Raw genomic sequence first — 15908 nt, 5'->3', positions numbered from 1 at the left:
CACACACAAACACATTAAAATATATGTTTATACTGAACCTGAATTAATAAAATTTTAAAAACTAAGTGTTTAAAAGTCTCATGTCTCCTCTGGTGGTTGGATGGTTGTTGAAGCTCCTCTGCAGGTTCAGGTGTGGTGATGTCCTGCCACCTGCTGGCTCATTTCTCTCACTGCTGTTACTCGACACTAAAGGAGGTTTGATGAGACACATTAACATTATATTAAACAGAAATACTAGACAGTCAAGGGGGATTGTTGTGTCCTAAAAATGCCTGATTTCACAGCATCTTTTCAAAAAACTTGTGAAGTATGTTGCAATGTTTTGGGTGTTTTTTGGGAAAGAAATTGCAGGAACAAGTGAAAATTACACAAAAAGTTGCACTTTTTTCCTCTTATTATAATTATTTTATGTACAATTCATTCAAAATGAACTTGCACTTTGTTACAGGGAGAATAAAACCACACTCTGTCCTATTTAAGCTTACCAAAATGGCTCAAAATGACAAAATTTCTAACAAAATATGCTTTAAATGTGAGTGAAGAAGGTGACTTGGGGGCTTGGGGGATATTTCACAAAGAAGAAAAATCTTTTTGGCTCTCAAAATCACTAAATTACATTACAAAAATGTAAGTGCACAGAGAACTGATAAATTTAAATAATGCTAAATCTCTTCAGTACCTGTGACAAAATAAAATAAATAAATAAATAAAAATACAACAAAATAATAAATAATATAATATTAAGTCAGCTCACTGAGACGTTTATGTATTGTTTTGGTGGGACTGATGTGATTCCTGGAACTTATGGGAAACTACAATGATTGGTCAAATTTGTGGAAAAGTTGTGATGATTGAACAAAATTGCAAGTTTGTGCAGAATTCACAGGAATTGGTGTGACTGGAAAATATTTTAGAGATTGATAAATTTTCAAATCAGGACAAAATCAGTCTTATGTTATAAATCCTTTTATAAATTTGGTAAAATTTCACTTTCACAAAAGTCAATTTCATAACAAAAAATATTATATCTTTATATCCTTTGACTGGCTGTGATGTTTTAATATGAAGGGTTTTATATGTTTCCATAAGAAAAGGAAAATAACTGAGTTCTCTTTTTAAATATTTTGAAAAACAGACATACATTAAAATGACACAAATAATGTGGTCCTGAAAAAAATATTAACTGAACTGAAAAGATGGTTGTATTGTTGTGTTAGTTATCTATGATGTACTATTAAATTAGTCTGTTTTGTACTATATTGTATTTCTGGGTCTGGGTCTTGTCTAAAAAGACTCTCGTGCGATTGGTAATATTATTATGAGACACAAAATATTTGCTTGCTGACAGATTAAAACTTCATCACACAACAGAAGACTGATATGTCCAGCATTAAATATTACAGTTACACAGAAAATTAGTATTTTATACAACACGTGGTGTTTGTTGTCAAAATTAAGAACCAATCAGAGCCTGTCAGCTCATTGATCAGGTGACAGCCAGGCGTTTGCAGTCAGTGGAGAGCAGCTGTGGCGCCTGGCTCTACAAACTGCGGCAGCCTCGATCTCGTGAAGTTATTGTTCCCTACGTATGCATGACGTCAGAGCAAGTCGGGATCAAGTCGGACACAAATCTAACCGGCATGCATTGTGCGGCGATCACCGCTGATCGATTCTGCGCAGACCTGGATCATCTCAAACGCACCTATTGGCCACTCACACTGTACTTTGATTGGCTTCAAGACAGCAGCAGCGTCTAAAGAGGATCCCCAGTCTCGCGAGAGTGTGATCATTTACGTTATTCTTCCGTTATGATCGTTATGATGCTTCCGGTCCGTAACTCTGTACACATCTTCACCGCAGCAGCGTTGCCACTTTATAAAACATGATTTGTTTGCTCACTGGGCACGCTGAAGAAATAACGCGTACAAATCTCGTGAGAGTTTCACAAATCTCGGGTTCCCTTTTCGACACGACTCCTGCATTGTGAGGAGACTCAGAGGAACATCAGCGACCATTTTGTGTGACTTCAGGACGGCGGACTGACGATGAGTTCTCCGAAAGAGGTGAATCTAAAGTGTTCTGTGTGTTTCCTCCTCTGTGTTCGTTCGTGATGTTCTTTACTTTTCATATCAACGTTATTCAGGCTCAGAATGACGTTTCACCACGTTAAGCTGCTCCTTCCTGTTTTTTTTTCCTTTTTCCTCCATCTGAGTTTGACGCTGAACGTAACAACCGTGAAAAAAACCGCAGGCTGAATGCAAAAGTGTAGGAGCCGCTCGCGGGAGCGCGCACAGCGGAAGTGAAAAGTAGCAGACGTTCTGATGATCTCTATGGCAACGTACTGATTACAAACCGTATAATCTTCTTTGTTGGTGTTCATCAGTGATAAGCTCTGCTGCAGTTTGCCCTCACCTGTCCACGTTAATCAATCCAATCAATATCATTAACAGATAATCCTATGATCATTATGATTATATGATGATTATTATTATTATGAGTCTTGTGATGACGGAGTGTTACTTATTTACATATTTGTGTCATTTTTTTTAACTAACAATGCGCCAGTTTGAGAGTCTGAATTGTAAACAAACATGGATGATGATCCACTGTTGAATGTTTAAATTTTTTTTTAGTAAGTCAATTACAAATATAGTTTTCTGCACTTCTCTTTTCTTGCTGTACCAAAGACATAGCAAGGCGAAACCCTAAGACTGAAAAAAAAAAAAATACAAACTAGTGCTGCACGATATGGTGTTTAAAAAAAAAAAAAAAAGGATTATTGCATTTATTTTGACTGAAATTGCCATGGCTGTATGTGATGCAGTTTCTGGGAATGATCATTTTTGCAACAACTTTCAGTTTAAATTTTTAAAATCTCGTTGAAGTGACATTTTTTGAACATGTTTTCTTACATCTGGAGAACAAGATTTTCAGGACGTGGTACTTCTACAGCAGAGCTTGAGATCTGTGCCTGAATCCAACAGGTTTGGGTCAGGTCACACTGTTTCTCATATATTTCATGGGCTTACATCGGGTTTGGGCTATATTTTTATTACCTCAATTATTATTATTATTATTAGTAGTAGTAGTAGTGGTAGTAGTAGTAGTAGTATAGTCATCATTTTAATTTTTTTCTTTCCATTTTTTTCTCCCCAATTTTGTTGTTGCCAGTTCAAATCCCCCCATGTATTGTCCCTGTCACCGCCAACTCCTACTGATTGGTGCATAGAAGGAAGCTTGTTAAGAAAAATGTTGGGCTGTAACTGGGATTGGGCTGAAATGTGTTTATGAGGGATGGGGTTTTTCTCACACTTATTTTCTTTTCAAAGCCTCAGTATGTGTGGTGCTGTTCAATAGGCAGTAGATAAATCCCAGGATTCTCAGGGTTCAGTGACTCCTCTTTGTATCTTCAGTTATCCTGGAGATGGCACTGTTGTGCTGGTGGTGGGTTCCTCATAAAGGAAGCGTTTTGTCTTATCTTGACACACTGTCTTTGGTCTTAACTATATGCCAAATGTCTTTCCAAGCTGTCACTTTTTTCCTTTTCTTCCCTAGTAGATACTGGGTCACCAGATGTCTTTACACAATGTCATATTGCAGCCATTAGTGTTAACCATTAGTGTTAGCTAGTAATCCAGTTTTGCTCTGTGATCCTCATTCTTTATAATAAACCATAATTCATATTTTCAGCAGTTGGTATGACCATTTCAGATTTGATTTTTACTTTACACATTACACAGTTGCTGAGCTGCAATGATTATTTTTTTACTATTTTGATAATTAATTAATTGATTTGAGTTATTTTAAGAAAAAGGTCAAAATTTTGCTTCCTAGGAATGCTTAACAGTTGCAGGGACATTTGATGCTAAGTTGAGTGATGAAATGTACTAGAACCCTCACTCATTTTGTCCCCTCAAACCCAGTCTCTAACCCAGCACAGAAATGACAGTTGCCAACATAAACCACCATTTTGTGAACAAACACTAACAGAAAGTAACAACTGTACAACGAAGCCTAACATTTGCATTGTGGAACATACAATAGATAACTTAAACTCTTAGCAATGCATCATGGGGGTTCTACAAATGAGGGCTGTCTCTCATCTGCAGCATTTGGGAACCTCATATGCCAGAACCCGACAGTGGGGTGATACCCAACCCCACTGGTCACAGTTAAAAATCTCCTCACCCTCAAAAAGTCAACTTCTACTGCAGCCAGTTTGTAGGATTTTTCTGGTCTAATTATGGTCATAGGGTTATAAAGATTATGAATCTTTTCTTTGCAAAAGTCCTGTGAGATGCGTGCAGTGGTCACTTTCAGTCATGTTCGGAGTAGAGCCACAGCAGAGTCAGAAAATAAATAGATGATAGATAGACCCAACTTCAGTAACTTCATGAGTCACTAAGTGTTAACAGGGGTTAGCAAATTCTGCTCCACCTAGGACTACTCAGTGCCTCTTTACTGGGCACCAGTCTCATATTTATGTGTGTATTGTTGAGAACATGGACTTGAAGTCGAAATTAATGGTTCAGGTCACATTTACACCCGTGAGTCACAGCCCATACTGAAGATATACGGAGCTGGTGCAGCTGGTGCATTTCTTGTTTGATGGGTGCAAGTGAAAAATGTGTCCGACTCACTTGCAGTTGAAACGGGGTTAACATCAACTGTTTCTCCTGTGCTGCACTCCACATGAGTCCACTTTAGTGAAGCACACAGCAGTAGAGAGAGAAACGGGACCAATCAAAGTGCCACTGGCTGCTGTTCTAATTACATCATGTTGTCTAAATGCTGTGCATTTGTTGTCAGATTGATGTTAATTTGCTTTTGTTTTCTCTGTTGAAATGTTTTCTTAAGCTACAGTGTGTTAAGCTCTCAGGGCCACCATAGAAATCAGAGATAATAAAACATGTTTTAGTTCACCACTGCACTTTATTTAGACTCTCTCACTCACTCTTTTTGTCTGTTGCTATAGAAGCAGAGAGGCACAAAAAAACCTGGATCTCACCGCTGTCAACACTGTGAGAAAGAATTCCCTACTGCACATCGACTGAAGATTCATGTGATGTTCCACACTGGAGAGAAACCATACAGCTGTGACCAATGTGAGAAAGAATTCCCTACGTCACAAAGATTAAAGGTTCATCAGAGAGTTCACACTGGGGAGAGACCATACAGCTGTGACCAGTGTGGGAACACGTTTTCATACGCACATCACCTTAGAACCCACCAACGAACTCATAGTGGGGAGAAACCCTTCCGTTGTGACCAGTGTGGTAGAGCTTTCTCACGGACAGATTCTCTCAGGAGTCATCAAGTCATTCACACTGGAGAGAAACCTCACCACTGTGACCAATGTGGGAAGACGTTCCCTCGATTGGACAGCTTACGAATCCACTTACGTATTCACACGGGAGAGAAACCGTACCACTGCAAATTCTGTGAGAAAACATTCTTTACTTCATCAGATCGCAACAAACATGAACCAATTCACAGTGGACTGAAGCCATACAGCTGTGAGGACTGTGGAAAGAGTTTCACTCATATAAGTTATTACAACAAACACAGAAATTTCCACACTAGAGAAACAATCTATCCATGTCGATACTGTGGGAAAGTCTTTAGTTCTTGCAGTTCATGTTTGACTCACGAACGTGTCCACACAGGAAGCCCATATCCACGCAAGACATGAGTGTGTCCACACTGGGGAGAAAACATGCAGCTGTAAGCCATGTGGGATGAGTTTTAGTAGTTCATTGGTAGTTCATTACATACAGGTGTTCTGCAGTATTTATGTATTTACAGCAATCAGACTAATGCTTCACACCCTGCTTAAGTGATTGTGACAGTCAGTGGTATTCCCCACCCTGACAGGCTTCTGTAACTTCTTAATGGTATTTTGTCTAGATTTACTCAACCCATGATGATCTTAGCATAAATTCTGGCCATTTCTTCTGCCTCTGGCTGTGCTCGGCGGATGAGGAATGTGATTGTGAGACAGCGTTGATTATGATTAAGTAGACATTGATTAAATTTTGAGTTGCCATATATCTTTAAATTGAATGGTGTTGATGGACCAGTTATGGCTCACTACAAGCATATATACAAATAACATTGCTGGTTTGAACGTTTATGATAATGTAGATTTATAAGTAATGTGTGATATGAAGTACAATCAAATGCATGACATGCATCATTATTTGTTGAATGATTACGCTCACATTTAATTTCTACAATCTGGCTTCAATTCTCCACCTCACCATGACCAAATTATGCTGTCTCCAAAATGTTTGTATGCATGAGTCAGAGTCAAGTTTGTTCTTATAGATTACAAGTCTTGTGTGGGAAGTGTTGTGTGGCCCCAGTTTTTGTGTACACAACAGTTATAAATAAGCCTGCTGGACTCTCATGTTTCATGAATGAGTTTGTAAATAAAATTAAATGTAGAAGTATTTACATATCATAATCAGATTTTTAAGAGTGTGTTAATGCTGTTGTAAATGTTATTAAGCAATAGTAAAAAATAAAAATACCAAGTAGAGTTGTGAAGTTGTCAGAGAGCTGTACTACGAAGGGAGCTCAACACAGTCAGACTTTCTTTGCACGAGCTAAACTTAAAACCCCAGTCAGAGAAAACTGGTTTCTTTGGTGACATTAATAACGTACAGCTCAGTAACTTCATGTAAAGTCTTCCCTCATCTGAAAATCTATATCGCTCATAAAGAACATCATCAGAAAAACAATAGGTTAAAGAGTGGCAATTTTGTACATAACCTGCTCCTGATCAGATTATGAGTCCAGTATGAGTTTCCATGGTGATCTGGCCAGGTTAAAAAGAGTCACCTTTGTGACATTTAAAAATCTGACTTAACATACCTCAGTGACCCATTAATCTCACTTCGTAGCACACCTGTCAGGACTGGAGGATTTGTTTGTGAACTTGGAGTTCTGTGGTAGTTCAGGTTTCCTTGTGTCTAATGAATTTTACATCCTCAGGGCGACGCTGCTCATTTTATACTTGTGATAAACTTGTACTTTTTCAAAATGTTAATTTCTGGGAATATGCCTGTAGTACTGCACTAATTATCCAGTGTAAGGCTCTTACCTATTTGACTAGTGAAATCCAGGTGGTGACTTTTTTTCACCAAGCGGTGTAGTTCTGAATAGTCTGAATAATTTTTAAAAAATGTATAAAACTTAAGTTTATTATTCATTAGTCTGAATTAGTTTTTATGAATTTCTGTTGTATTCAAAAATATTTCTGTATTTTGTTAATTCTCATGTTACACATTGTTGCTTTTATTCTTGTAGTGAATTAATGAATGGTTAATAAAAAGAAAAAATACTGGGATATTACATATATGTTATTTCCATATTCTCTCACTGATCAAGATTTTTAGCTATTGTCTTGTCAAAAACTACTCAGTGTATTAGTTACTTATTAACTGTTGACATTTAATCAATTATCAACAGCAGTATTTAATCAAATCTTCAATTTAAATGACTCCTTCTCTGTTCTGCTCAGTGGTCACGCTCACCTCTCCAAACTAGATCTAAAAATTGTGTGCTTTTTTTCCTTAACCAATAGTTGTAGAGACTAACTATTGATGAACTGATTTATTACCAATAATTTATATTATACAAAATGCATGTTTTTTTAAACTATATATTTATTTAATTTTTTCCGGTCATTTTTTGTCATTCTGATTTTCCTTACTCAACAAATGAGATGCAATTACAGTAATTTCCAGACAGTTGACTAAATATTGATTTATTAATTTTTAATTGATCAAATTCCTTATTCCAGTGAATAATCATTAACGTTCCTATTCCAAACCTGAGCCTGCAGCAGTTTTCTTGGGATTTTTTCATCCATATCTCCTGGTTTTCATTGGTCTGTTTATTCAGATGACCTTATTGGCTATAATTTTTTAAATTTCAATTTTAAATGTGACTAAGTAGATTACATTGTGTAATAAATACGTAAGTACAAGTAAAAGTACAGATTTGAAAATCTACTCATAAATGTACAAGGACCAAAAAAACTACTTAATTACAATAATTTGCATATTTGTAAATTGTCACTTCCTCCACTGATGAATAATCTGTCGATTATTTTGTTTAATCTATTAATTGTTTGGTCCATAAAATGTCAGAAAATGGTGAAAAATGTTGATCGGTTCTCAAATGTCTTGTTTTGTCCACAACCCAAAAATATTCACTTTACTGTCAGAGAGGAGTAAAGAAACCAAATAATATTATAATATTAATATATATAATTCATATTTAAGAAGCTGAAATCAGAGAATATAGACTTTTTTCATGAACAATTACTCAATAGATTAATCAATAATCTAAAGAGTTAAAATAAAATAAAATTGATCCCATATTGAGGAAAATATAACATAAAAAATACAATAGAATATAAAAGTATGAATCAAGGTTATAGACAGACTGGATACACCTTTCACATATAGCAATATGGATATATTCAGATTATTGCTCAAATGTTGTGATACACACAGTGTGTGAAGAATTACACTAGCAGAATAGATATAAATAATAATGCTTTGTAACAAAGGATAATTGCACAGAAATACAGCACAGAAAAAGGTTGATTTCACTGTGTACATATAAATGTGCATTCAATTGCATGTAAGAGATGAAAGACATAATGTAGTACATAATAATAATAATAATTTGAATAAGTATAAATAGATATGATATACAACATGGGGTAGATATTAGTAGCTTTGAAGTGCTGGAAAAGCTTGAAAATGGACCTTGAAAATTGCTGAAAAGTGCTTGAATTTGACCCTGGACACTGGACGGCGCTGTGGTTGAGTTATCTGAAGTTTTAGGAACTAAAACATCTGTCTGGGGTCAGGGAAAGATCGTGGTTTGGGTTCAAATGAGCACCGTCGCGTGATCTTTCGCGAATCTGGGGTTCCCCTCTCGAAAAGATGTTTTGGGCGTATATATGCGCATGCGCGACGTAAATCTGGGGTTCCCTTGTTTGTAAAAGGGAAAGATCTCGCGAAAGTGATCATTCAGACCCAACCCACAATGTTTTCATAACCCCGAGCACGTGTTTATCGTGCCCTAAATGTACCCACACCTTAACCACAAACGCTGCAACATTATAAAACATAATTACTTTGCGTACTGGACACAATGCGTACAAATCTCGCGAGAGTTGTGCAAATCAACGGTTCCTTTCTGGACACTCCTGCATTGAGAGGAGACACGCTGGTGAGAAACATCGACGACCATTTTGTCTGACTCCAGGACGGCTGACTGACGAACAAGGAACATGAGTCCTCGACAGAAGGTGACTTTAAAGTGTTTCGTGTGTTTCCTCCTGTGTGTTTGTTCATGTCTGCTGACATTAATGTTCTTCACTGTACACATCAACGTTATTCGAGCTCCTTCCTTTTTCTGTGGCTCCATCTGATGTTGACGCTGAAAGATCATCGAACTAACATCGAATACAAACGTGTTCCCGTCTTTGAAGGAGGTCGGAAATGTTTCATAAAGTCGTGCTGCAGTTGTTGCTGCTGTTGCAGGCAGCTCGCGGGAGCGCGCACAGCGGAAGTGAAAACCAGCAGGCATTAGGGTCGTTCGAGATGAACTGCGCCTCGCCTGGACGGTGGACGAGATCAGGGCAGCCGCAGCACCAGGTGGAGACAAAAAGCGGACAGTTTCCAGCAGTGTTAAGAAAATAAACAGGAAGAGACACTAACATCCTGTTAGATCACCTGTAGGTTACCTGTAGTCTGCAGACCACGTTCATCAAGTTCTTGATCACTGATTGAAGTTAAAATAGAAAATATCCTCCTGCTGATACATGTAACATCTGTTCTTTTATTTGCCTTGTAAAGCACTTTGTTACTGTTCGTTTGATATGTCTCGTATATAACCTTTATTATTATTATGACATCAGACTAATATATCCAGCGTTAAATATTACAGTTACACAGAAAACTAGTATTTTATACAACATGTCATGTTTGTTGTCAAAATTAAGAGCCAATCAGAGCCTGTCAGCTCATCGATCAGATGACAGCCAGGTGTTTGCAGCCGATGGAGAGCAGCTGCAGCGCCTGGCCCTAAAACGCGCTGTTTAAAACCCAAATAATCTGACTTGTTGCTGCTCATCAATGATGAACTCTGCTACAGTGTCTCTTCATGTGTCCATGTTAACCAGCCAGTTCAGGAATGAACAGATCAATAGTTATGATGACGCATAACTTTATTAAGAGGACAAGCCACTGCTGAATGTTTACATTTTTCTAAATTAATATCTTTCTTTTTTTTTTTTTTTACTTTTTTGTTTTCCTGCTGCCTGTGGTTAGTTCAGGTGTCCATAGTAACAGTGGGACAATTGATTGTCAGTGGTTTGTTCAGGTGTCTATGATTACAGCGGGACTTTTGACAGTCTGCGATTAGTTGTCAAATAATAAAAACTGAACAATGGAGTGTCTGTGCTTAGTTCAGGTGTCTGTAATAACAGCAGGACATTTGAGTGGTGAGTCCAGGTGTCTGTAATTTTTCAGAAATGTCAGGTGTGTGCGGTCAGTTTAGGCGTTTGTAATGACAGTGGGACAGTTGAGTGTTTGTGGTTGGTTCTACACACAGAATGGCCCTGACTCAGCCACAAACTCTGCCGCCTCAAATGAATGTATATCTTTTTTTTTAAATATATTTTTATGGCTTTTGTGGAACATACAGAACATACAGCATTTAAAAATGAAAAGAAAACAATAAAGTAATAATAATAAAACAAAAACAGTTGCACAAAGTTAAAACCTAAGTCTTATCTCATTACGGGGGGCTACATGGACAAAAGTACGTAGAGGATCATAAATAAAAGGGGCTAATGCAGAGTTACATTTGAGAGGGTGGGGGGTTAAAGTTTGGCCCTAATAAAATCTTACCTTACCTAAAAAGTGAAGTGGATACGTTACATGTTTTTTATTTGTCTGCTGTTACTTTTGTTTTATGTTTGCTCTTTAAATGCATTTTCTGTAATGTTTTAAACTATTTATTGTCCTGCTTTTAGCTTTTGTTTTTAATGATCTCAAACACAATTTTAATGTTCCTTTAATGTTTTTATTTTAATGCATTTTCAAGTTCTGTAAAGCACCTTGGATTGCCTTGTGTATGAATGGTGCTGTATAAAAAAAATTGCCTTGCCTTACCTTACAAAATAGAATTGAATAGAATTCAACCTGATATTTTTATAATTTCCAGGCTAAATGAAAGGATTGAAGTAACATTAACCTATTGGCAACACGAAATGACTCAGATATGTAATGATATAATAAGTCATATAGAATTGAGATAAAACAGGAAACTGTTGTATCTCCACTCAAGATCATCAGATCTTTTCCAAATTTCATGTGTGATTAAAATCAGGGCCTCAAAATATGTACAAGCCTGCTATACACACAACAGAATGTATAATTATTAGTATGAGTTTGCTAGCGCACCATTTACTGGCCACATGATGTGAAGTTATCTTTTGTGTGCTGGTTTAGAACTGTATTGTTGTAACCGTAGGTGAAGTTGATCTTTGAATAATTGATGAATAGTGCCCACAGAATATCAAATAGAATTTTGGCATGTAATGCCCATCCCTAACTTACACTCTCTCCCTCTCTATCTTTGTCTTTCCCCATAGAAACAGAAAGGCCCAAAGACACCCAGCTCTCATCGCTGTCAATACTGTGAGAAGGAATACCCTACAGCACGGCGACTAAAGACTCATCAGAGAACTCACACTAGAGAGAAACGGTTTAGCTGTGACCAGTGTGGTAAAGCTTTTGCTCATTTAAGTCACTTCAAGATTCACCAAGTTGTTCACACTGGAGAGAAACCATATAGCTGCAACCAATGTGAGAAAACATTCACAACATCAGGACATCTAACAGTTCATCAGAGAGTTCACACTGGAGAGAGACCATTCAGCTGTGATCAGTGTGAGAAAACTTTTATAAGGCCAGATCATTTCAAGACTCACCGACTTACTCACACTGGAGAAAAACCGCATCACTGCAGATTTTGTGACAAGTCTTTTGGTTCTGCATCATACCGCAACACTCATGAACGGATTCACACTGGACTGAAGCCATACTGCTGCGAGGACTGTGGGAAGAGATTTGCTTATCTGAGTAATTACACAACACACAGAAACATCCACACTAAAGAAAAAGTTTATCCCTGTAAACTATGTGGAAAGATCTGTAATTCAGCCGGTTCTTATCTGTATCATAAACGTGTCCACTCTGGAGAGAAACCGTACAAGTGCAAACACTGTGAGAGAACATTCTCAGCAGCAGGAGCACGCGCTAAACACGTGCGTCTTCACACCATAGAAAAACCATACACTTGTGCTCTATGTCCGAAGGCCTTCCGTAGTTCATCTTCATATTACAAACACAAGCTTTTTCATGCCGGAGTGAAACCTCACCCATGTCAAGACTGTGACAAACATTTCTATACGTCAGCCGATCTCGCACGTCATCAACTTGTCCACACAGGACACAAACCATACTGGTGCCACAAATGTAAGAAGAACTTCACTTGGTTAACTCAGGCACAAAGACACAAATGTGGCATTTCACCTGAGGAAAGACAAGTGTGTGTGAACCAAATACCTGGACCCTCAGGTTTCACTAGTGAGTTCGTCAATGAAAGTAGATCTGGAGAAGTGTTTACACAGCATAATCAGATTCCTGAGGACGTGCAGTGTGTTATATTAGGAAATGATTTTTGAAGTTAAAAACTCCATATAGGGTTGTGAACTCACTAGGTGAGTTGGTGCTTTTGGTGCTTTTATCTCTAACTCCTATAATGTCCAAAAATCTCTAGAGTATCATAAGAAATGTAAAAAAGCTTGAGATAGCAATGTCACCAGTACATACTGGGATGCGTCCAAAGTCCCCATAGCCTGTCCCAGGATGCACTGCTTCTGCAGCATCACCAGACCAGTAAGATTTAATTGTGAACTACTGGTCATATTCACAAAGCTTCCTAGTACAAAGGATTTCTCCTGGTGATGAAACTCTAAGAAAATTCTTAAAAGTCCTTAAAGTCTTTAAATCCTTAAAGTAAAGAATAAATCCTGGTTTGGAAAAAAAGTTATTCACAAAGCCCTTAAAAGAGCGGCTAAAGGATTTTTAACAGGCTTAAGAGTTTGTTAAGCAGGGAAGAAAATGGCAAGAAGACAAAGGGATAGATAAATATTCTCCAAATGTTGCATGCCAGTGAATTAATGAAACACTACAGATTAAACTGTGCAGGAATAATGTTTGTTATAAAGAGTTTTACAAAAGAAAATAAAACAAGACAAAGCAGATGAGTCTCCGACGTAATATGATATGGCTATAATGCTAGAAATTAAAGTAATGATAACACTAAGATATTTGCAACAGTGCAGTGGTGACGACTTTGGTCTGTTACCGCTTTCCATCAGCAGAGTGGTCAAACAATTACCCCGCCTTCATAGTCTCATATTGAGATGCAGTTCATGTCATTTCCACTGGATGTCCATGCACAGCAGGATCACAAAAGGGCATTCATGAACACAGCAGGCTTCCCTCATTGATATCAAATATATAAAGTATAAAATATACTAGCATAGTAATTAAATTAGCAAATAATATAATATAACTATTAGCATGTGAATAGATTAGTATCTTTGTGTTTTTAAATATTTTGTAGACTACTTTTCAAGTGTGGACTACAATTTATTCAACAGAGCTCTTAATAGTATTCATAGTAACATAGAGAGTAAATTGTATTGATTTTAGTGTTCATTTGATGCCCTGTATCACGAAAAGTGCATATTTTCCTCTTTTTTTTTTTTTTTAATCTTTTTTTGATCAGCCAATCTCAGTTTTAAAAACATGTCACACCTAGTAAGGGATCAACCACTTCTCCTCTCTACGATAAAAGCTTCTGTCCTTCGCTCAGAGTTGCTCAGAGAGTCTTCCTAAATCTTGGAAATCCCAAAGCCTGGACTCCTTGCTAGAAATTTTTAGGCCTAGTCGGGAGTTCTGAGAGGATTCTCAGAATGGTTTCCTCATGTGTGAGAAACGATGGGCGTCATGCAAGAACCACTCATACAAACAGATTTGTCCTTAAGTTGTGGGCGCGAGTGATTTGAAAGAACATGTGGCATTCACCAGTTTTCTCGTATGTTGAATTTTATTTTAGATACAGACAACTTATGTGTGGTCCAAAACTGTCTTAGAGTCAAGTGCAATCAGTCTGCTGTTATCCAAACCAGAGTTTTTCACTAAGGACTCTCATTAGTTTGAAGACATTTTGAGTTTAATAAATGAATTACACTTAATAATTCCACCAATATTATCCTCTCTGTCTACATTTCAAATTATAATTGTAAATTTACATATTAAGCCTCTCATCATTAATTCAGTGATCTATTATTCCCTGCTGTCAGATGTATTTCTGCCGTATATCTGTACATGAAGGTTTGTGAAGTCTCTGTCCAGGCGAACATCCTCACTGATTCTGTTTTCTGTCTCCGTGATGAAAACTTGCCCTTAACCCTCTCCTCTCACTGTAGTCATCACTTTGCTGTGGCAAGTCTTTTTTGTTGTTGTTGTTGTTGTTTTTTCTTTTAAGTCATTTTCACATTGCAACATTTCCTCTTTTCAGTGACAGTCCGACACCCTGGTAAAACAGCACTCACTTTTCCCATGTCTTTGCTTTAGCGGGTCTTTTAATTCCACTGCTGATGCTGTTAAACTGACAGATTCTCCTTTCTGGATCTCTGAAAGCAGGACATCAAACTCCAGACTCGTAAAGTTCTTCTTTTGTCTCTTTGATGCTATTATGCTGTGTTCGTACGAGGCCCTTGTATGAAAAAAATAAGAGAACTTTTAGACAGGAATACAAAAATGTTCCTGCATGAGGCCCAATGATTCCTGATCTCTTATGTACATCTCATACTTGTACTCAACTTGTACTCTTTGAAAATGTACTCTTCTGTTCATGTTCTCTGTAACAGATCGTAATTTGTTTGAGCCTCTGTGGCTGAGAGTAACCCATAATCCTTCTGTACATGGTAGTGATATATTTCATTATTTCATGTATTTTTTTTAACGTTTGTCTTGCATCATACTAATCGTTTATCTTGTTTAATATTTAAAACCGTTTGTTTTACTCTTCATTAATCAAATCATTTTTTTTTTCTAAGTTCTATTCAACCATCTTTCTGTATTTTGTTTGTCTCTCATGTTATACACTGTTGCTTATATCTCAATCAGACTTTGATGAATGTTAAATAAAAAAGAGGAAAACTATACCAGAATATATTTTATTTACAGATCTTCCCAGTGTTGGGTATTTTAACTGTTTTTGGAACTTTGATAAAGAATTGACCAGGGTTCACCGGATGAATTACACAGTTGCAAATGGGAACTGAGAACTGGAACCCTTGAGAATCTGTTCCAAATGGTCTAGTCCATCAGAATCATGTACCTCAGAGATTATCATTTCCCTTAATGGATTTTAAAAAATAGATGACCTGTTAACTCAGCTTAAATGCATTTATTTATTTTTTATTGATAAAGTATTTCATGTGTACATACATGTGTCAAGATAATGTGGTGATGTGGAAATGGTAGTAATAATGGTCAGGAAAGTTCAGTGATGCCCAAATTAAATTTTTAAGTAAGGCTTGTTGTGAACTGTTGTGAACAAAAAGAAATGCTTATAACTACAAGGATGCTTTGAACTAGTGACTTCAGCTGGAGGAGAGTTCTAATATAAATTATGATAATAAAGAGTTTTTAAATACTGCAGAAAAAAAGAAAAGAAAAGTAAGTTTTAAAGTCTCTCCTGCCTTCTGTCTCCTGTGGTGGTTGGATGCTTGTTGT

General features: G+C 37.1%; 2 protein-coding genes across 2 annotated transcripts; both read left to right on the top strand.

Moving 5' to 3' along the window:
* The first annotated feature begins 1542 nt into the window (after positions 1 to 1542).
* On the top strand, positions 1543 to 5768 carry LOC146305138 (uncharacterized). The gene is made up of 2 exons (XM_084712120.1): positions 1543 to 2063; positions 4976 to 5768. The coding sequence occupies exons 1-2, from the start codon at positions 2046 to 2048 to the stop codon at positions 5690 to 5692; spliced, it is 735 nt and encodes a 244-aa protein (XP_084568246.1). The 5' UTR covers positions 1543 to 2045; the 3' UTR covers positions 5693 to 5768.
* Positions 5769 to 8543: 2775 nt separating this feature from the next.
* Positions 8544 to 15332, top strand: LOC146305137 (uncharacterized). Its single transcript, XM_084712065.1, has 2 exons — positions 8544 to 9331; positions 11684 to 15332. Exons 1-2 carry the CDS (start codon positions 9314 to 9316, stop codon positions 12776 to 12778), a joined length of 1113 nt encoding a protein of 370 aa, XP_084568191.1. The 5' UTR covers positions 8544 to 9313; the 3' UTR covers positions 12779 to 15332.
* Positions 15333 to 15908: the final 576 nt, after the last annotated feature.

This window comes from Lutjanus erythropterus, chromosome 23 (assembly GCF_056507025.1).
Source record: "Lutjanus erythropterus isolate fLutEry1 chromosome 23, fLutEry1.hap2, whole genome shotgun sequence".
In the NCBI taxonomy this organism is placed as follows: Eukaryota; Metazoa; Chordata; class Actinopteri; order Lutjaniformes; family Lutjanidae; genus Lutjanus; species Lutjanus erythropterus.
This window is presented reverse-complemented; position numbering and strand designations above follow the sequence as displayed.